Source organism: Hermetia illucens, chromosome 4 (assembly GCF_905115235.1).
Source record: "Hermetia illucens chromosome 4, iHerIll2.2.curated.20191125, whole genome shotgun sequence".
Classification (NCBI taxonomy): Eukaryota; Metazoa; Arthropoda; class Insecta; order Diptera; family Stratiomyidae; genus Hermetia; species Hermetia illucens.
This window is the reverse complement of record NC_051852.1, coordinates 170,184,722-170,207,395: the sequence shown is the minus strand read 5'-3', so window position 1 is coordinate 170,207,395 and position 22,674 is coordinate 170,184,722. Positions and strand designations below refer to the sequence as shown.

Genomic DNA, 22,674 nt, shown 5'->3' with positions numbered 1-22,674 from the left:
ACTGGTCAAACGGGAAGAATAAAGATAGAAAACTACAACTTTGAAACCGTTGATAATTTCTCCTATCCAGGGTCGAAAATCACAGCCGATAACAGCTATGATGATGAAATCCGCGCACGGTTGTTGTTAGCTAACAGAGCCTATTTCAGCTTACAAAAACTGTTCCGTTCGAAACGTCTCACCATAGGGTCAAAGCTCTTACTGTACAAGACAATGATATTGCCAGTCCTCATGTATTCCTCGGAGACTTGGGTTCTTAGCAAGAAGAATTGCGAACTCTTGGCCACGTTCGAGCGAAGAATCCTGCGAAGAATCCCCTACATGAGGATGGACGATTCCCTAGCCTACATAACAACGGAATCTATAAGCAATACCATGACCGGTGGTGGATAAAATCCGGCTCAACAGGTTACGGTGGGCGGGTTACTTAATCCGTATGAATGAGGATGATCCCGCCTGGAAAGTCTATAAGGACAATATCTATGGTAGAAAAAAAAGACGAGGCAGACCCTGCCTGAGATGGAGCGATGGTGTAGATCAGGACGCCACACAGCTTTTAGGAATATCGAATTGGTGGACCTCGACGCAAAGCCGCGATGTCTGGAGTTCCTTGTTAAGGCGGGCCTAGACCGGATACCGGTTGATTTGCCATTGATGTTGACAATGTCTTAGGGGCTGCACATAGGGAGGGGTTTTCTCTCCGCTGTTATAGCTCCTGGTAATGGATACCCAGCTATAGCTCCTGGAGGAAGAAAAGGTCTTCGCGCAAGCATTTGCCGACGATCTAGCCGTAATAATTGTCGACAAGTTTGCGGACAAATTATGTGACCGCTTGAATGCAACTCTGCATGTAATTGGTTGTTGTCTCCGCAATGAACTCACGGTGAACGCTAAGGCGACTGGACTAGTTATGTTCATTCCGAACGTCATGTGAGGCAGCTATATGCTACCAACCTTAAAAGGGGCGGAAATCCAGCTGGCACAAACAGTCAAGTGTTTACGAGTACATCTCGACGCCAAGTGAACGTGGAAGCACCATATCAGGGAACAATATCAGAAATCCTGCAGATTGCTCTAGTGCTATAGGATTACGATAGATAAGACTTGGGAACTTTCACCAAAATGGCCCCATTTTGATGTACGCATGCATCGTCTGGTGGCCGAGAATTGTTGATAAATGGCGATGAGTCTTTTGGGATTACATACTTAATAATCTTCACCGACGGGTCAGTTATAGAAAACAGATCGGGAGCTGGGATGTTTCCGGAACAGATTGCTCTGGTTCGATAGATAAGACCTGGGGACTTTCACAAAAACGGATACATTGGATGTATATATCTATAATAAAACCCACTTTGATGTATGCATGAATGATGAGACTGAACCTTGCTAACAGCAGGAAGCTGCTAACGCAGATTCAAAGGCTTGATTGCCTGAGTAATACTGGGACAAAGAGTACTACGCCGACTGCAGGATTTGAAGCTATCCTAAATCTACCCCCATTCACTTAGAGGTGAAACGGAAAGCAGCCAACCATGCATATAGGCTTAATATCATTGGAGGGTGGAAAGGCGGCCAATCATATGGTCATATGTCCATCTGGAAATTCCTTGACAAACATCCGATAGCTCTGGTGCACATCGATTATATGGTTTCCAGATTCGCCTTTGAAAAGACATACACTGTCGTAATCACCAAAAGAGAAGAATGGTCGGTAAATGGCAATGAGTCTTTTCAGATTACAGACTTAATAATCTTCACCGACGGGTCTGCCATGGAAGGTGGATCAGGCGCAGGGGTGTTCTGGGGGATTATAAAACTCGCCCGACCCCTCAGGAAAATGACGATCATATTCCAGGGGGAGATATATGCTATTTCATTGGGTAGATAGGTAGGTATCAGTGGCCGCTCCGAGGAGCCCAATTAGCGCTTTGGTGCGCCGTTTTGATGCCACAAACTCCTAAGACCGTGACAGTTGTTATAGGAACAGGGAAGCAGAGTCCAGTCGGCTCGGATCTTCAGAGCCAGCCCGTAGCATTCACGAAGGAAAGCAGCTCTGCGACCCTGCAGCTAGAAATCTCACTGAGGTCCCCAAAGAATGGTTTACCCAGTGTCCGCAGCCTGACTCGAGCCAGAGCTGGGCAATCGCAGAGAAAGTGCATGAGGGTTTCCCTTCCCCCTCCGCAGCTTCGGCAATGCGAGTTGTAGGCTAAGCCGAGCCTAGCGGCATGGTCCCCTATGGGCCAGTGCCCTGTGTAGACCGCCATAATCTTGAGCTATTTCATTGACAGCGGAAGAATGTCTGCGACAAAAATGTGTTATTTATAATCAGCACAAAACAGCAACGACATATCAAGAAAGTTGGTGCGAAGTTGTCATCAGGTGCTGCTGAAACTTGGCCAACTGAACGGAACATTCCTGATGTGGGGTGTCGGGGCACTCAAATATCGCTAGTAATAAGGAAGCAGACAGACTAGTTCGCCGAGGATATGAATCCACATTGTGGGGCTTATGGAATCTTTCAAGTCTGCTCTGAAGGTGAATTTTCAAGGATTCACGCAGCCGAGTGGAGAAATTTGAACTCCTGAGCAGCATTTTTGTGGTCTCTTAAGAAGTGGGACATAAAAACCCTAGTAGGGTTTTTAACGGGACAGTACTCCTTAAACTAGGTTATGGAAAATATTAGGGTTCTGGTTTCCGCTATGTGCAGCCATATGAGGAGGGGGGAGGAGACGGCCCTGCACTTTTTCGTAGTTGCCCGGCCTCAGATCTTGGACGAAGAAACCTTCGCAAGGTTATCTTCAATTAAGAAACCGCACACTCTCTGCCTCTCACGCCGTAGGAGTGAAGTATTGAATGGCCCATTTACGGAGATAGTACAATGGGCCTAACAATAGCCTGAGTGCTCGGAGCTGCGGCTTCACCCAGTAACTAAACTAATTAAAATCAGTTACAGCTTTTTCCTCGTGAGTCCAATCGACTTGGTACCTACTGCAAAATTGTAGCAAAGTCTTCCCTCTTTTTAACAATATTAGGTATACCTGCTTTTCTATTTTCCTCTAAGTTATCGGCTTTAGAAGAAAAGTGCGGTAACTTGCAAAACTTTCCCCTACCATTTCCTTGATTTTTGTTTGGCAGAATCCTTTTTAAAGTTGATGATGATTCTTTGAATTTCATCGCCTGTTGATATTTGTGTCTGAAGTATTTCATCAAAAGTTTCCATTGTGATTTAAAAGCTTTGAAGTCTTTAAGCACATGGGGGTCACCAAAAAAAATGTAGAAAACTCTAGTTTTTTACGCTAGGCACGTGAACCTAATGCAGCCGAGGATACCTGTGAATATTCAGGCCCTTTGACAGTAGAGGAGATCGGAAAGGATATTTTAGAAGGTGTTAAAAGCTTGATCACACGTTGAGTTGCATAATATGTAATCCCAGTTGAATGACGCTAAAACTGGGTTGAAACCGTCAAAGTTGGCTGTGGGGAAGTTGAACTTGAATGAATGAATGATACATTGAGGGTAGAAATATTATCTGCAGAGTCAGAGGGAGGTTAAGAGTAGCTGATCCTTCACTACTGTATCCTGTCCTTTGCAGTAATATTTAAACATTATTTTACGGAAATGTCTTGTGAAGAGCGATAGTTTCGACGAGACAAAATGTACCAACTGGTCCTTCAGGTTGGGGGTTGGGTAGGGCTGACAACCCTACACAGAAAACCGATGTTACGAAGCCACGAATGGACCCTCGGACAGGATGGATCTTACAACGACGAACGATCTTACACTCCTCATGTATTCCTCGGAGATTTGGGTTCTTAGCAAGAAAAATTGCGAACTTTTGACCGCGTTCGAGAGAAAAATACTCCGAAGAATTTTTGGACCTCTACATGAGGATGGACGATTCCGTAGCCTACATAACGACGAAACCTATGAGCGGTAGCATGACCGTTCGGTTGTGGATAAAATCCGGCTCAATAGGTTACGGTGGGCGGGTCACTTAATCCATATGGATGAGGATGATCCCACCCGGAAAGTCTATAAGGGCAATATCTATGGTAGAAAAAGTAGACGAGGCAGACCCTGGCAGAGATGAAGCAATGGCTTAGGTCAGCACGGAAGGCTGCTTTTAGGGATATCGAATTGGTGGAGCTCGACGCAAAACTGGGATGTCTGGAGTTCCTTATTAAGGCAGGCCTAGACCGGATACCGGTTGTTGCGCCGTTGATGATGAAATGTTACTTGGATATTGTAAAAGAAAATCGTTTCTGCATTCAACCAAGGTTAATTAAAAACAATCCATAGAAAAGTAAATTCCTTGTTACATATTGTTCGCAGGAGGAAGTAAATGGCTTAACTTACGCTTCAAACTAAGAAAAGAGACAGAGCCAAAGAACCCAAGCTGTAGCGCGTTGTCGGACCGGTATAGCCTGGAGATCGGGAAGTGAAAGTAGATGTCGAGCTTCGCCAAAGGTACCTAAAAAATGTCCGCAATACGTGAACTATGAGAGGTGATGCGGAAAATTATATCGGAGTTGGCAGAACGGTACATGAGGCAATTACAGGGTATGAAAAGAGTACACATAATAAGGAAGATATGGCGTTGCTGCAGGTAAGAGCAATTGAGGGTGCAGAGCCGTGACGGATAGTCTACCCGTGGAAGGTTCCTTTTGAAAAATAGCGTCCGTGTATACAATTTCAAGAGCGTGGCAGTCACGGATGCGGAAGGGGGACCAGACTACATAGAAATATTCAAGGATGTTTCTAGCAAGGGAGTTGAAAAGTGTTAAGGAGGGCTGAATGGAAGCAAGGGTCGGAATTGAAACAAAGTTAGTCATCGAATATTACACCCAGATCTGAGAAGAGGTCAGTAGTGGAAAAAGTTGTCCATTTAGAGAATAGGAAATGGATGTCGGGGAGGGTTTAAATGAATAGCACATCCAGTGGCATTTGCTGATATTTAGAGTCAGTTTATTAGCCAACGGACCAGAGTATCAAGATTGAAATACAGCAAGCAGAATGCAGAAATGAGCACACTCCAGAGAAGACGAAACAAAGGCAAATAATTTAAGGTCGTCTGCGTAAAGCAAGTACGGGCAGGTGAAGGTGGAAACGAGGTCATTGATAAAAACAGGAAAAGTATGGGGCCAAGTATAGAGTCTTAGGGAACACAAGAGGAAGGTGAGAAGGAATGAGATGAGTACCATAAAAATAAACTCTTCAGGAATGGTCTGAGAGATAAGAGGGACGCCAGGAGATGATTGAGGCGAGGAAGTTGTGTAGAGAGGGTTTGGAAGCACATTATGGTCAACGGTTTCAAAGGCTTTGGAGAAATCAGTATAAAGTATGTATCACGTGTCGTAAATTAAAGCAATTAGCAGCGAAATTGGTAAAGACCAGAAGCAAATCAATGTTTCACGAAACTATGCAGCTTTTTGACAATGAGGAGACCGAAGTGCGTGGTCAGCCAGTCGTTGACGCATCTCTCGATGATTGGAAGGAGGGAGAGAAGAGGGATGGGACGGTAGTTCACAGCAAGAGAAGGGTCTCCGCTCTTGTTGTAGATTATACACAGGGGGAGGGGGGAATGTATTGTTTTTTTGCAGTTAAGAAGGAAGAAGTTAGCAAGCGGAACCAGGTCTGACGTTGGTGTCAAGATTACCAACGAGGAACTCAAGCAAGGAAGGCATAAAGAGGGGAATAGTCAGAAAACTAAGCCAGACTAAGCTTCGTGAAAATTTCTGGCCCAACCACCTGCCTCGCTGAATTTAAATGATTCTGACAATTTTACACTGTTTTATCAAAATGTAAGGAGTCTAAGGACTAAGCTGTCAGATATCAAACTGTCTGCCTTAGCATTCCAACATCACGCCATCTGCATTCTTGAAACCTGGTTGCATGACAGAATTTTAGATTCCGAGCTCCTCGAAGGTTACTCTGTCTTTCGTTGTGACAAAGGCTGGCTGCGCTTGGCAAGACAACCGGCGGTGGTGCACTTATAATTGTCAAGTCCCCTCTCCATGCCGAAGTCATATTTTCTTCCACCTACGATTCAATCACCATACGAGTCATTCCGTCACACGTATGCCCCTTTATCATATCATGTGTACATTTTCCCTATCTCGGCCCTCCTACTCTGCACGAGGATTTCTTCGACAGATTATCGGAGGTCCTAATCGTTTTGTTCCCCTCGCTGCCTTTCATCCTCTGTGGCTCCCATGCCCTCCTGGCCCATTACTCCTTGCCTTCCCTCCCTCCCTAATAACTCCACCCATCCTTCCCTTAATCTATTCACTTTCATCTACGCCCTCCAGTTTAACCTTTCTAGAAACCACTTAAATCGCACCCTTGACCTTGTCCTCTCTAACCTTTCTGTGCATTGCCTTTTCTAATCCCCTCATGCCCCGTCTTACGTTACCCCTGGCACCCATCATCCTGCTCTCGAGTTCGATGCTCAGATATCCTGACTCCACTCTCCTTTCGCCCGCAAGCCTACCAAGTTCAACTTTCGAAAGGCGAACTTCAAAGGTCTGAACTCAGCCCTGGCGTCAATCAACTGGGTTCCCTCCTGTCCAATAACACCTTCTATACAATTTTATCTGATCTTCTTCCTTGTTACGTCCCCTCCTCTCCTAACTGCTTACGCTCTTACCTTGTCTGGTTCACCACTGAATTCCACAAAAAACTTCGTCAAAAACACACTGCGAGGAAGAAGTTCCTGTCTTCTAGAACCTATGCTGACTTAGTTTTTTTCAAATTTCTGCGTTCCTTGGTGAAATCCCTAAAACATAAGTTCAGAAACGAATATTTGACCAGTGTTGAAGACTTACTGAAGCGCGGAAACCTCAAAACTTTGTAGTCCCACATTCGCAGCTTCCGCTGTTCTGCCCAGCTATCTCCTCCGTCCATTAAATTCTCTGAATCCACAGCTATCTACTCTGCCGCTACTTTTCCTCAGTTTATGTTCCTCTCCTTCCTCTGAATCCCTACTGCTTGTAGATGTAGCCTGCCCCATATCGCCTACCGTTTCCTTTCTTATCCCTCTCATTGTCGAGTACCTCATTGGCAAACTTCATGCCCATGTCGGTCCTGGCTACAACGGTCTTCCACACCTCCTTTTGCTCAAAACTGGTAAGTCAATTTCTCTTCCCGTGTCTCTTATTTCCAAAAAAATCCTCGAAGAGAATCATTTGCCCGGCTTGTGGAAGGGGCTATCATCATCCCCATTCACAAAAGTGGCGATCGTACGCTTACCGAGAATTATTGTCGCATTTCCCTCCTCTCCTCCTGTTCCAAAATCTTGGAAAACTATGTCAGCGACTGATTGTCCGTAGGTCCACTGCTTTCAACCTGCTTGACTTTACCAACTTCGTCGCCAAATGTCTAAACTCACGGCAAGAAGTACATACCAAGCCTTCGATACTGTACACCACAACATGCTTCTATCCAAACTCGCGTCTCTAAGGGTTCCCATACCACTTGTTTTATGGCTTGCCTTTGCTCTTACCTTTCCAACCGATCCTGCCGCGTCTCTTTTGGTGGCTGTACTTCCCGCTCCTTCTCCCCTCCTCTGCTTGACAGAAAGTGTCAATCTATGTGCTACTCACGAAAGTCCTCCCCCACTGCTTTCTCCTACTCTCTCAACGGACATTCCTTATCCTGCTTAAATTCCACTCAAGACCTCGGAGTCACTTTCGACAATAAGCTCCGCTTTGACACCCATTGCCTCGAAGTCTGCAATCGAACAGCAAAACTGTCAAGCTTTATACTTCGCTCTTCCTCTGATTTTGAGTTCATCCAACTCTCCTTAGCTCTCTTCAAATCCCTCATGAAGAATACCCTCGAATACTGCTCCGTGATCTGGTCACCTTCCCGTAACTGTAATTGTCTTGCCCTTGAAAATGTGCAACGTAACTTCACCCGTTCCCTCTTCTTTACGAAAAGCTCACGTGTGGATTACTCCTCCTGCCTCTGCTTTCTGAACCACCCCTTCCTATAACAACGTAGATTCTATCTGGATTTATGCACATTTTTTAAACCTTCCTCGGATCTGATGGACTGCTCCGTCACTAACGGCATCACCTGTTGTCCTGCGTCTTATAACCCACGTAACGCAGACATTTTCAACGTGCCCTTCGCATAGCTCCAAGTCTACTTCCATTCCCCGATTCCTAGGCTTTGCCGAATTTACAACGCACAACAGCTTGGTCCTTTTAACTTCTCGGCTTTAGTAGTTTTAAGCATGGGATAAGATTATTGATTTCTCCTCCTCCTGAGGACAATAAGTAATTGGATTTTACTTTGTTTTTTTTTCCCTTAAATTAAATAAATAAATAAATTTGAAGCAGTTTGCAGGTAGAAGAGACGTAAAGGGCGGAGGGGTCGAGAGTGGATCACAGGATTGCTGTGGGGAATTGACAGCGAAGTCAAAAAAAACTGATGAAAGAAGGAAGAGATTGGGTGTGGGGGTATAGTGAATGTGGGATAAAAATGGTTTCAAGTTACCACGGGCAAGTACTTTTTATGTGCATGGACCTCACAGTGGAGCGTTGAGCCTTCAAATGACCAAGGTCGGCGTCATTCTTAGAAGCCCAAAACTTCTTCCGCAATCCATGTATCAAGCGGATGTTATTAAGGATCTCTGTGGTAAACCAAGTTGGGTAAGAGCACAAACAATCGGGAGAAGAAACGACATAACAAAGGAGGATATTGGACAGGATATTGTAGGTGGTAAGAGCTTGATCACGTGTTGTGTTGTATAATATGTGATCCTAGTTGATTGACGTTAAAGCTGAGTTGGGACCGCCAAAGTTGGCTTTGGGGAGGTTGAACTTGAATGAATGAATAATATTTTTTGTTGAGGATGCTGGGAGTCCTAAGTCCGCACCCACTTAGTGACGGACCAAACCACTTGGGGAGCAACTTACTCCCTCTTTTGCAGTTCTCGGACTCCTTTAGTTTCTCGTTTTTGTTTTAAATAAATCAATGTACGAACTTTAATTGATATTGAAACGAGCGAAATCAATCATAAAAGAATAATGAAAATGTATTTGGTTTCTTCCTCATTAACAATCAAGTCCCGTCTCATGCAAATTTTTCCACAACGCTTGCAATGGACAGTTATAATCAGCGTTTATTCGAGAATTAGTTCCCCTGAATAGTTAAAAATTGGATTATACTGCGCGTTCAAAGTACACTAATTGATTCTAGTTTCGGATTGGCGATTCACGACTGTTACCCGCAACGGTTGGAGACAGAAGAGACTGGCTTATTTCCATGCGGTCCTTTCTGTCCCAACCAACGGCACTTTCTCACCGCTAATTCTCCACTCCCGTGGCGAGTTCTAAATGAGTGGCGAGTTCTAAAGTGAGTGGAGAGTTCCGCGCCATCTACCCGTCGGCATCCGCAACATTTGAAATAAATTTCGAATGCTGCGGATCCTGCCGCGCCACACTCCCCTTTTTTTTTTGAGTAAAACCCAAGTTTACGGAAAAAGACAAAAAGTTGACTGACGGTTTCGTCCAGGGCAGAGGCAACTCATCAGACGCTGCCTCACCTCTGCCCTGGGAGCATTTTCCATCGATCGTCACTTTCGGTCACGCTGCTCCCAGGGCAGAGGTGAGGCAGCGTCTGATGAGTTGCCTTTGCCCTGGACGAAACCGTCAGTCAACTTTTTGTCTTTGAATGAATGAATTATATATTGAAAGAGCCCTTTTCAGTAGAAATGAAGAAGTTAACTTGCGCAGTGGAAAACTACATATTTATAATCTTCCGTGAATACGATTGTCGATAATACATAATTCAATAAATGCCGTCCGCCCTGCAAACTACTTGGAGTGTTTGCGTGACTGGCCACATGCGAATCTATTATAACACTTTTGTGTAATATTTGAAAGATGGATGTGGAATTACGCGAAATGCGCGAAGTATTCGGTACTTCACCGAACAATTCAAATCAATATGTCACCTGGATGGAGAAGGATCAATTTTATTTGTTTAGGTCCAGGTTGAAAATTGGACTTAGCCTTTCTGTAAACTAGTCTTCAGGGCTATTGTTATTCATTCGTGCCATTCCTATGACCTTCTTTATTGTGTGACCTCCTCAATATTTCATTCCGCAATCAAGCCTGAACAATACCCGCCGAAATCAATAGCATTAAAAATATTTTCTTGAAACCAATAATTCAATCGTATTTACATGTACATAAGCGAACCCATTTAAAGTTGATTCAATGTAACTCTAGAAAATTGCCAACAAAACCAGCCACATGACTAGCAGTGCTCATCTCCCCGGAGGAAAACTGCGACAATTTTCCTCCCTAGTGGGACATTAGTCATCGCGGAGGCCAATCGCTAGTGTACGAGCACTAAATAGGGAAATTCGCAGAGAACTTTGTTCCTACAACAATAGTGTTCGATGTTTAAACGTTTACTACAAAGCTTGGTGAAAATTTATATTTTGGCGTTTCGCGGCCTTGTTTTGGACACGTTCCAAAAACTGAGCCGGACAACCGACTCCGAGCAAATTCCTCTGAAATGCATGCAGTTGGAAACGGTGTGGGAGCGTGGAATGTTGACTTGTCGACAAATCAGTTTCCTCTTTGAATTTCCGGACACCTCTTCAATCCCTCACGCAATACTGGCATATGTTGTTTGTTACATTGCGAGGGTGGCTGTATTAAGTTCTACCGTTCACCTGTCCTCTTTCACTCACCTGTCTGAGAAGCGGCAGCAGCGTCTTCTCTATGGACTTTACTTTGATTTCTTGCAAAATATCGAGTTCAGCCATTGCGGAACCGGAAACGATCCTCAAGATCTACGGAAAATCCATCTAGCACAGTCACTTTCACATCACAGTTCACTTGCAGTTTTCCCTTTCCACGGTCATCAACCACCGCTCAATAATAAACACAGCCACAACCATTGCAGTTATCATTCTCCCAAAATAGCATTGGTCAAGCCGAAGGGGTGTCGGTTGGAAGCCCGAGGAGAGAATACTGAGTAGTACCGGTGACAGGGAAAATTCGGTGTCTAATTAACACGCGCAAATTGAAGCGCGTCAACGACCGTTTGCAGCACTTTTCCTCGACTTTTCCAACCTGAATGCGGACGATTTTCAAACGAAACTAACTCACACAACGTCTTCACTTAGTGCTTAGTGGCGGAAGCATATCCCAAAGCAGATTCATAAATTTGAATTGGAAAATTCATAGCGAAAATCTGATTACCGTGGTCTGGCTAATGTGTAAAAGCGAAATGGCAATTTCCACGTCATACCGCCTCGACGGCCGGTCGACACGGCGCGACGTCACGGCTTAAGCTCCCGACTCAGTTGGTAAGAAACTGAAAATTGTTTTCCATTTCCCAGCGATGACGATTACTCTCGTGAAAATCACCTTGGCCCAAACTTATTGGCAGCGGATCGCTTTCGGCGCCTTCACAGCGGCCAGTGCACGGACTGCTGCTCGGCTGACTGAAAGAGTGACGTGAAACTGAACTGCACAAAGAAAAACTACCCAAGCGGATGTTTTCTTACCGAGTTTTCCACCGTCATCCGGATAGTGTAATCGACACGAATCCAACGTGTTGGGGTCGGCAATAGTTTTCCAATATGCTCGCTAGAACGCTTCCCTGGCACGAACACTATTTCGCTCGTGGTCTAGCAATCCGGATTTAATGTTTTGCGTTGTTTTAATATTCATATTTTCTGTATTTTCTGGGAACATCTGCACCGGGGAGGAGGCTAGTTGGCTGCCAGGGAGCAGTCATTTGTGAGTGTACAAAACGGAAGTTTAGAGGTATTAAACTACGTAATTGGTTTAAAGGTTATCCTGCTAATTCTAACGTTACAGTCCTAGTCGATTGGATTGTCTGGAATTGCAGTTCGGGAACAAATAGACTCAACTTTCCACTACTAAAGTGCTTGCATATATTAATTTCGCGGAAAATTGCCTAATAATATGAAACCGCAACCTAACAACCCCCCCCCCCCCTCCCTTAAATTCGACGGAGAATGCTGTGACTCACTGGATGCGTGAGTTCCCACATTCCTACCAAATTTGGTTTCAATCGCTATAACCGTTTCCGAGAAAAATGCGTGTGACAGACAGACAGACGGGCAGACAGACAGATGGACAGACAGACAGACGGACAGATACTATCAAATACTTGGGAGTGATTATAGACGGGAAGCTTAGCTATAAGCCACACGTGCAGTATGTATATGACAAAGCATCCACTGCGAGTGTGGCCCTGGCAAGAATGATGCCGATCGTGGGAGGGACACGGCATGCTTCCAGGTTACTTACAGCTAGGGTAGTGAGTTCGATCCTGCTATATGCAGCTCCAGTTTGAGGAAAGGCATTGCTGGTTACATTTAAAGCTAACAAACTGAGTTCAGTCTACAGAAGAACAGCCCTAAGGGTGTGCTCAGCATTCAGGACTGTCTCAGATGATGCAACATTCGTCATCTCTGGAATGATGCCCATTGACATCTTGGCAGATGAGATGACGAATACATATAATGCGAAGTCTATCTCTCCTTTATCGCGGACGAAGAACGCCGAAAGGGAGAGATCGCTAAATAGATGGCCAGAGCGTTGGGAACGCTCGGGAAAAGGTCGGTGGACAAACATCTTACTCAGTTTCTCACGGGGCATGGATGATATCGCCAGTACCTGTTCAGGTTTAAACTAGATACCTCACCCGATTGTCCAAATTGCAATGGAGTCCCAGAGAACTCAGAGCATGTATTCTTCCACTGCCCAAGGTTTGTGGAGGAAAGGTAGAACCTAGAGGAGACTCTAGGACAGGTGCTCGTACCAGAGAATCTGGTGCGAAAAATGTTAGCATGTCAGAAAGACTGAGATGCGATCAACTCCATGGTCGTATCTATCCAGAGCAAACTGCGAAATGCAGTGGAGACTAGAAAAGCGCGGTTACGTACGCCGCGTAGAGACGAAAGGGGACCAAGCTAAAATGAGCTGACTCCGTCCCGTGATGTAATACCGTACGATGGTTCCACGGGGCTTGGCGGGGAGTCGGAGGTCGTTTTAGTGGGTAAGAATCCCACACGCTGGCGTGTCCAGGCCAGTGCCTTTAGAAGATTTCCACCTTCTCAAAAAAACAAGACAGACGAACAAACAGACAGACAGACAGGCAGACAGACAAGTCTGCCAAATTGGGCGCTCTTAAATATCTGGTGCGTATAGTCATGAAATTTCTCCGGGGGAGGATATTGTGTTACGATTCGGATGATGGACCTAAGACGTATACAACAACCTGCGGGGTACCACAAGGATCAGTCCTCGGTCCTCTCCTGTGGATAATAATGTATGACGGAATTTTAAAGTTGCAACTACCCAAAAGAGTGACAATCATTGGCTTCGCACACGATATTGGATTAACTACATGGACATTGTTGAGATCGAGGTACTCACAAGCGACGCAATTTTTGAAATCAGGTCTAGGCTAGAGGAAGCTGCTCTGACACTCGCGGAGCATAAAACCTAGGTGGTCTTGATTACGAAGCGAAGGAAGCAGACGTCGATAAAGATCAGGATTGGTGAATACATCATACAGTCGCAGCCAACGCTTAAATACCTAGAAGCCATGGTTGACCAAAGACTGAAATTCAAGTCCCATCTTGAAAATTTAGCAACCAAGGCTTCCGGAGTGGCTACATTGTTGGCAAGAATGTTACCACATATAGGTGGTCCTAGGCAAAGCCGTCGGCTCCTGATCTCGAGTGTTGTTAGTTCCATCTTGCTTTATGCAGCTCCAGTCTGGGCATCGTCTTTGAAGGTGGCAGCAAACAGAAGAAAAATCGCAGCCCCATATCGATTGAGCGCATTGCGAACGTCATGCGCTTACCGTACAACTTCAGATGAAGCAGCTTCTGTGATAGCAGGCATGATCCCCATCGACATCTTGGCGAACGAAGGTCGACGCCTCTATGACCCATCGTATGCGATCGGTGAGTCCTATACCAATCGTCGGAAATTGACACGAAGTGAATCTATTTTGGAATGGCAAAAAAGATGGGATGATTCACCTAAAGGACGCTGGACACACACGATTATTCCAGATGTCTCTAAATGGATCAAGCGAAGGCACGGTGAGGTCAGTTACCTAACTCAATTCCTAAACGGACACGGAGGGTACCGTGCATACCTTTATGGCTTCGGGCGTGACGACTCCCCGTATTGCCCGACATGCGTGATGATTCCGGAAGATGCAACCGAGAATATCGTGGATCACATGCTAGCCTCTGAAACATCTTGGAGGGTGGTGGAAAAATTAATGAAGGCGATCCACAATCTGCTGAGAAGAGCTTCGGAGGAAAGTTACAAATAACAACAGAAGCCGCAGTTCATAACTGATCCTGCGCGCGATGTAATACCGAAATGGCAGTACCCCGGGGCAAACGAGGGAGAAGGAGGTGGTTTTAGTGAGTAAAAGTCTCACAGTCTCACATAACCGTATGGTAGGAGCCAGCGGTAGGGTTTGACCCTTTCCTTTTATACGTTGGAAAGTGCAACGTATAAAAAAAAGACAAGTGGGTTCGTATGGGCGGAAATAGACGGCATATATGTCTACATCTGCTATGCTCCTCCAAGTCTGACGTTGGTCGAATTCGAGAATATGCTGAACAGTTTGATTTTGGATGCAAAAAGATGGAAACCAAAAGTCATCGCCGGTGATTTCAATGCATGGGCCCCAGAATCGGGAAGTTTCCTGAAGAATGCAAGAGGGCCTTGTCTCTTGGAGGCTTTCGCGCAGTTAAATATCGTATTCGCTAACGATGGTTAGGTTAATACTTACCGGAAAAGGGGGTCCGGTTCGATTGTGGATCCTGTTTTTGTTAGTCCTTCACTAGCACGCGATATGTCCTGGAAGGTCAGTGAACAGTACACCCATAGTCATCTTCAGGCAATAGTCTTTCACCTGGAGAACAAGATATGCGGTTTTGGAAATCTGCTCGTCCAAAAATGAGGAGAACGTCAGTTTGGTCTGCGAAAGCAATTGACGAACAAACATAGTTGTGTGGTTGGATCAGGACACTATACAAGGTACACCCTCGGAAAGAGCCCTCCATATCACTCCATGCGACTCATCGATGCCGAGACGTTATACTTTCCCCAGTAGAAGGCTCAACTGCTGGTGGAACAGTGAACTGCCAAATCTTCGGTCGGCGTGTCATCGGCGACTCAGAGATCAATGGGTAGGATTGACCAGTGGGTAAAACAGCGAACAAAGCGCCCGGCCTCGGCGGCATACCAACAAAGTCCCTAAGCTGGCCGCCAAGATGAGGCTAGACATATTAGTAGTGTTGTTTGAAGCATGCTTGGCGGATGGGATCTTTCCTGAGACATGGCAAAAAACACAGGTTAGTGTTGTTGCCTAAACCTGGTAAGCCTCCTAATGAACCATCTTCCTATAGGCCTATATGTCCATTGGACACTATGGGGAAAATTTGGAGCGAATAATCTACAACAGATTGTTCCCGGCTGTAGAAGGTCTGGGAAGCTTATCAGACTGACAATTTTGCTTCCGTACGGTTCAAAACGCGTTCAACTCTACTATTTGAAATCTTATAAGGAGGTCATTGGCGGTGATTGGTGTACCCATGTTAAGTATAGAATACTCTAGTACAACATAGACAATGGCACCAAAGAATATATTGTCTCCGCGAGTGTTCCACAGGGCTTTTTCCTGGGACCACTATTGTGGAACATCATCTATAATGATGTCCTCAACGTCCCAGTTGCAAGCGAGGCCACAATAGTGGATTACGCCGATGACATACGGGTGGTTGTTGTTGCAAAAGATCTGTCGGATGTGGAATTATGTTCATCTGAAGCAATCACTGTTATAAAGAAGTGACTGAAAGATGCAGATCTTACCCACTGCCCATATCAGAATGGGGGAGCATATCATCACTTCAAAGCCATCAATTAAATACCTTGGAGTGATGATAGATGCAAAGTACCTACAAAATGTTTGCACCAAAGCGTAAAATGCTAACATGGCCCCGGCAAGGATGATGCCAAATGTTGTATAGAAACACCGCCCTAAGAGTTTGCTGTAGTTATAGAACCATCTCGGACCTATGCAGTAGCAGGAATAATGCCGATCAACTCTTTGGCCGATGAGATGGCACGTATCTATGATGGACCCGATTCTTCCTTTGATTGGCAAATGAAAAACGCCGAAAGGGACTAATCGTTAAGCAGGTGGCAGCAACGGTGGGAATGGGCAAAAAAGGTCGATCGATCCATAGATTGATTCCCAGTATCAAGATATGGACTATCTTACGCAGTTTCTCACGGGACATGGCGGTTACCGTAAATACCTCTATCGGTTTAAACTGGACACTGGAGCACCCAACTGTACCAGCTGCGACGGTATTCCGGAGGATCCGGAGCATGTTTTCATCCATTGTCCAAGATTCGCAGAGGAAAGAAAGAATCTAGAGGAGACATTGGGCGGAACAGTATCACCGGAAAATAGAATTGGGAGAACGCATGCATGCCAGGAGAACTGGAATGCAGTGAACAACATGGTAGGGCGGATTCAGTGCAAGTTGATAGAGGGCAAAGGAGGCGGGAAAGGCGCGGTTGCGAATGCAATCGATGAGTGAAGGTAGAGGCTAGAGCCATGTCCAATCCACGACGAAATACTTTGTGGTGGTTCCGCGGGGAAGAGGACAGGAGTTAGAGGGTGGTTTCAGTGCGTAAAAATCCCACACGTCTTTAGAAAATTTCCACCTCCGGTAACAAAAGACAGACAGGCAAACAGACAGTAAACTGATTTTAATAAGGTTTTATTTCACACAAAACCTTAATTAGAAGCTTGGCGCATTAGATATCAAAGGTTTCGCGCATTGTAAACATTTTTGGATGCAGATTTCCTCATAATTTATATGAATTTATTATTCATTTTTTATTCATAGATTGCAGTCAATTTGCACAAAAGAGGTTAAGATTACCACTAAAATGCTTTATATTATAGTCTATACTACCGCGGAATTTTATGACCTTAGTATAAACTTAAGGGGCTTTCCAGCTAATTTCCCAAAAGCCCAGTAATATACTATATTTAACCTCATTTGAGCAGAGGTCGGTATGGAAGGTATTTCAATGCTTAGATATCGTATAGTGGCAACTGCATGGTGTTCTTTTCAAATTTTTCGGTTAAATAGTTTCTAAGAATGGGCCCGTCAAATAAATGACCTGTTCCTAGCATCCGAATTTCCTAGTTCACGTAAGTGAAGCCACTTCAGACATTAAGCGTTATGTGGAGCAGCAACAAGTCTGGCCGTTGGCGGAAGAGCAGTTTGTAAACTTCTGCCGGGATATCATCAGAACCTGGCGCCTTCTTGTTTTTCATGGTGCGAACCGCTTCTTCGAGCTTTCTCACTGTGAAAAGGAGGCAATCCTTGGCACTTTCCGCGCTATTGACATCAACTCGTACGGAATGTCTGGGGAATAATGGGTTCATCACTGAGTTCATGACAGTGTCAGCTGCAACTCTACCACTCCACCAAACCCCCTCCAGCGCGACTCTGCGTGATCTAAGAGCTTCGACGAACTTCCCAATATTCACTTTTGGGGCATTTCACACGCAGGGGGAGCACTCCACCCAACCCCCTCCAGCGCGACTCTGCGTGATCTAAGAGCTTCGACGAACTTCCCGATGTTCACTCTTGGGGCATTTCACACGCAGGGGGAGCACTGGGTTGGAACACGCCGACAAATAGCATCTCCAATTCGAGCGCGATGTACCGGTGATCATTTACCGAGAAGTCTTCCGTGACCACCGATGGTGTCAGAGATTGCCACGTAAAGGTGATGTCAGGGACGCTGCATTCATACCCTGGGCGCCGAAAAGTTGGCGTGGATCCGGTGCTCAAAACTAGGAGGCCGATTCTCGCCGCCAGTTCCTGGATCCGATTCTCTCTGGAGTGTGGCATGAGGCATGCTCCATTCAAGGGTCTTAATATTCAAATCATCGCCAACCAAGATTCGACCCTCCACGCGGAAACGGCATCTTGCAGAGCATCAAGCCGGCGCCCAAAGTCAGGCGTTGTCTCATTCGGCATCAGGTAAACGCCAAAAATCGTTATCCGGAAACATCGAATTCAGACAAACCAATTTCCTCAGCCTTGAGCAAGAACACGAAGTCGAACGTCGTCCCAAAGCCAGATGTCAGCGATACCCGATAAGTCGAGATGCCATGAAGCCGGGTCCTTGTTCCGATATTGCTCGCTGATTAGCAGTAGATCGCCCTTTACCTCAGCAGCAAACTGCGCTAGCGGCTGGTGAGCGGTTGCACTTCGGTGAATGTTAATTTGTAAAATACGCATCATGCTATTCGCGGCCCAGCCCTTTCTAGTTTCACCTTTAAAATTGGATACCGTCCCGAATCCGCAGTGTATGCAACGATCCAACCAGGCGTACCACGATCCTTGCAAGCTGCTGACGCCTGTCCATAGTCCAGACACCTGTAGCACTTGACTTGCTTTATCCTGCAGCGAATTTCACAAAGGACTTCCGCAAATATCTTCCCTTCCGTCGTCTAGTATTTCTTCGTTTCCTCGTCTTTTCTGTTACTGGCTTCTGGTTTGTACACTTCTCGTCTTTGGACAGATGTCGCTCTGGCGGCGTAGCCAGTTGTTTCGTTTTATCCGTTTCGCCTTCTTTCGTGGGCCCAGGAAACTGCTTACTGCTTACAAAGACTGTTCCGCACGAAACGTCTCACCATAGGATCAAAGCTCTTACTGTACAAGACTATGATCTTACCAGTCCTCATGTATTCCTCGGAAACTTGGGTTCTTAGCAAGAAAAATTGCGAACTCTTGGCCGCGTTCGAGAGAAGAATCCTCCGAAGAATTTTTGGCCCCCTACATGAGGATGGACGATTCCGTAGCCTACACAATGACGAAATCTATGAGCGATACCATGACCGTCCGGTTGTGGATAAAATCCGGTTCAATAGGTTACGGTGGGCGGGTCACTTAATCCGTATGGATGAGGCTGATCCCACCCGGAAAGTCTATAAGGGCAATATCTATAGTAGAAAAAGAAGACGAGGCAGACCCTGCCTAAGATGGAGCGATGGAGTAGGTCAGGACGCCAGACAGCTTTCAGGGATATCGAATTGGTGGACCTGGGCGCAAAACCGGGATGTTTGGAGTTCCTTATTAAGGCAGGCCTAGGCCAGATACCGGTTGTTGCGCCGTTGATGATGATTCTCGCCCTTTGAGACTGGTGCTTCAGTTTGTTTCATTTTCAATTAATGTTGTACAAGTGATAAGTGTACAGCAGCGGGACAGCACAAAAACGAACACCAACATCAATGAGAGACTCAGGCTCAACAAACTCCACCGTTGCACCGTCACTAAGTGAACTGCAACTGCTTAGCAACTTTACCTTTGATATACGAGTACGCATCATATATAGAACGTTTTCACTATTAATAAATCTTCTTCATTTGTTTTGCTTGCATTTTGGTACTTTGTTACGCAATGGTCATAAAGTCATCTTCTGCTGGTCATAAAATCGAATAAATGCCAATTTTCACTAATAAATTGTGACAAATATTTCCAAAGCTTGAAGGAAAACTATCTGAACTAAAATTTTATTATATGCTATGAATCTTTCGTATGCTACCAATAAAAGTTTTCGACGTAGACAAAGTTGCTAAATTGGACTTCAAAATGCAAAACATTCCAATGCGAGAAAGAGTATATTCTTAGAATTATTTGCAAGTACTAAACTAAGAGATATTGTCCTTTATGAGATTGTTGATAAATGTGGAAATCTATAATAGTCACAAGGTCATATTTTACAACTAAAACCCCATAATTTATCTTATTGTGATGGTTGGTTCTATAAACTACTACTTCCCTACTTTATTCCCTTTCTTCAATTAAATCCGCCATGCTATTAACATAGCATGCTGGTCCCAAGATCAGGTAAGGGAGGAGGGCTTGAGCAACGTACTTTGTACTATCCCCAGTAAAACAAAAAAAGCTGAAATCAGGGAAAGAGATAATGAAGTCCAGTTGGAGTTGTTCCACTATGCTAAATACTACCTGATCTCTCTTGGTGACAGGCCCCGCGACACGCCCACCAAGAAAATGCATCCAATGTCATTAGAAACAACATGATCTTATCGAGTAACAAGCCTGGGAAAAATGGTAGGGCCTCCACCTCACTCGGGGTGGCAGGACGTGCCCCGGTCCTGTCAAGCTTCTTGAGGCATGAACGGTGCCAGGACGTAAGTAATTTAGTCCAAGCAAAACAAATACATGTCTACACGCTAAATATTGGCACTCTAACTGGAAAGACCGAGGAACTCGCAAGAGGCCTTCAGAAAATGCTTCAGATGGTCCGGCCCCAAAAGTTGCGACTTAGAACACGAACGTGATGAAAATAGCTCTTCTCTATTTTGGTAGCTCACACACTCACTACGGTGTTGGCATTGCCACCTCAGAGGACTACTGTGATGATTTGATGGCCGGCTGATGAAGCTAACTATTATACACAACACAAGTGATAAATCGACACACAAAATCCACTTTATCGTTCTACATATTTCTGAGAAAGTCGAATTCGAATGTGTTTTTGTTCCATTGTTAGCGAATGCGCCGTCCATTGTGCAGCTTTCAGAAAACCCAATACTTCAGTCACTCGACAATTTTCCAATACGATATCCTGCATCTTTTCTACGATTTCTGGTGCTGTTGCTATTTTTGGACGTCCTTGACGTGGATATAGTGATCTGCAATAAAAATTCAATCACTGCACGATACTCGACTTTTTCCATTGTAAAAAATACTGTGAGACGTCGATACGTCGATACTAAAAGGCTTGTAAACAAAGAATGAATTGACAGATTGAAATGAAACTTCACATACGTTCATATGAAGAGTGTACCCACATAATAAAAAAGAATTGGGTTAGTAGCAACGCCCTCTCTTATCGAACCGCAAAACTCATTAAGCGACCTAGTATTTGGTTCTTCACCGCGTAGGAGGAAGGATTGTCTCATCTCTCTACATTTTATAGTGGGAATAGTAAAATGCAAATCGATTATATTCTCATAAGAGACCAACATTTTACGACCGTCACTGATTGCAAACCCATTTCCTATAAGACCATCGCGTGCAAACTCATGTCGACGAGACACTTGGAATTTCAGTATTTGGCAAACCAACTTTTTAGGATTTTGAGATAGCTTTCCTCCCTAAGTCGATTCGGACCATCTTGGATGGTTTTTGAGTATGGTCCAACCCAATTCGGTCATTATAAGATCGATTTTGATTTTCTAATCTTTCATCAGGTTCTCAATTGATATACTCTTGTACTTCATGCTCTTCATACTCTTCATGCTCACCCAGCTGAGCTTAAGTCTGGAGCACAATTCATGCAAGCGACCTTGCGGGCTGCCCGTCTGAAGTTTTCAATTGAATTTCTAATTCCGAATGATGTGAAGTGTCAACAAACTGTCATCATAATGCACTGTGTCGATGCGTTAGTTGCACATTGAAGCGGTTCTTCTGGCAGAACGCTCAACTGGAACTAAAAGAGTTGTATCCGGATGACTCAAGTGGTTAGAGCGCTGGGCTGTCATAGAGGAAGGCCCCGGTTCAAATCTCACTGGTGGCAGAGATTTGCTATCGTGATTGGATGTCGGATACCTGGCGACTCAGCTGTGAATGAGTAGCTCAGTCAAATCAGGATAATAATTTCGGGCGAGTGTAAAGCTGACCATATTGCTTCCTACATTGTCCTGGAGTGTCCCGTTACGGTCTTGAATGAAGTGCTCTAACACACTTCAACACCCTGATCTAATATGGATGGTTGCACCAACGATTATTATTATTATTCCCGAGTTATCACAATCTCGTCAGATGCCAGATTTTACCTAATACACTAAGTGCCAAGCATTTAGGCTCGGACGATCCTACCTACTTAGAAACTAAACGGGCGCTGGTAGTGGTGGCCGGTGGTAGGTTAATGGGAGAATCCGTCGAGAACTCCCCGCAACATCGAGCACTTATGCAGAATGGTGTACTTCTGCATGGTTTGAACCAGACTGTGCGAAAGTCCCAGGACATCAACGGAAGCCCAGAAGGATTCAGGTACAATACCTGTAGCTGACAATATTATGAGAACTACAACCACCCGCTCGAGATGCCAAATTTCTTTGATTTCCCGAGCCAGTAGCTCGTAGTTCACCTTCTTCTCCACGTATTTTCGTTCAATGCTGCTATTATGGGGATAGCAACATCAATAATATACGCAGAGCGACCCGTCTTGTCAATTAACAGTACGTCAGGCTTGTTGTGTGGAGTATGGCGATCAGTCAGAACTTGCCAGTCCCAATACATATTATTATTATTATTGAAAGAGTTAGCCATTTGTAGGTTTGTAACCTGTTAATTTCGAAACTTTCTTCAGACTTTGATTAGAAATTACTGTTCAAAGTATAATGAAACTGAAGAAGAACCCAGTACGCATTTCTGTAGATCAAGGGATAATATTTTGCTTAGAGTCCTTTTCAAGGGCCCCAATCAAGACCCGAAGCTATGGTAATGACACAAAGGCGGACGCCAACATCGGAGCAGTCCCAAATCCGAGAATAGCATAGAACTGTGGCGCGGCAGGA

The 22,674-nt window shown here is 45.0% G+C and overlaps 1 protein-coding gene across 3 annotated transcripts in view; it reads right to left on the bottom strand.

Moving 5' to 3' along the window:
* Positions 1–22,674, bottom strand: part of LOC119654388 (alpha-catulin) — a 380,996-nt gene that overhangs the window by 328,287 nt on the left and 30,035 nt on the right. The window contains exon 1 of one of the 3 annotated variants that reach the window (XM_038059757.1): positions 10,712–11,376. The exons of the other annotated variants lie outside the window; for them this stretch is intronic. Within the exon in view, the coding sequence (XP_037915685.1) occupies positions 10,712–10,786 (75 nt within the window). The 5' untranslated portion in view covers positions 10,787–11,376. Of the gene's footprint in view, positions 1–10,711; positions 11,377–22,674 lie in introns of those variants that run through there. 3 annotated transcript variants of the gene reach the window in all.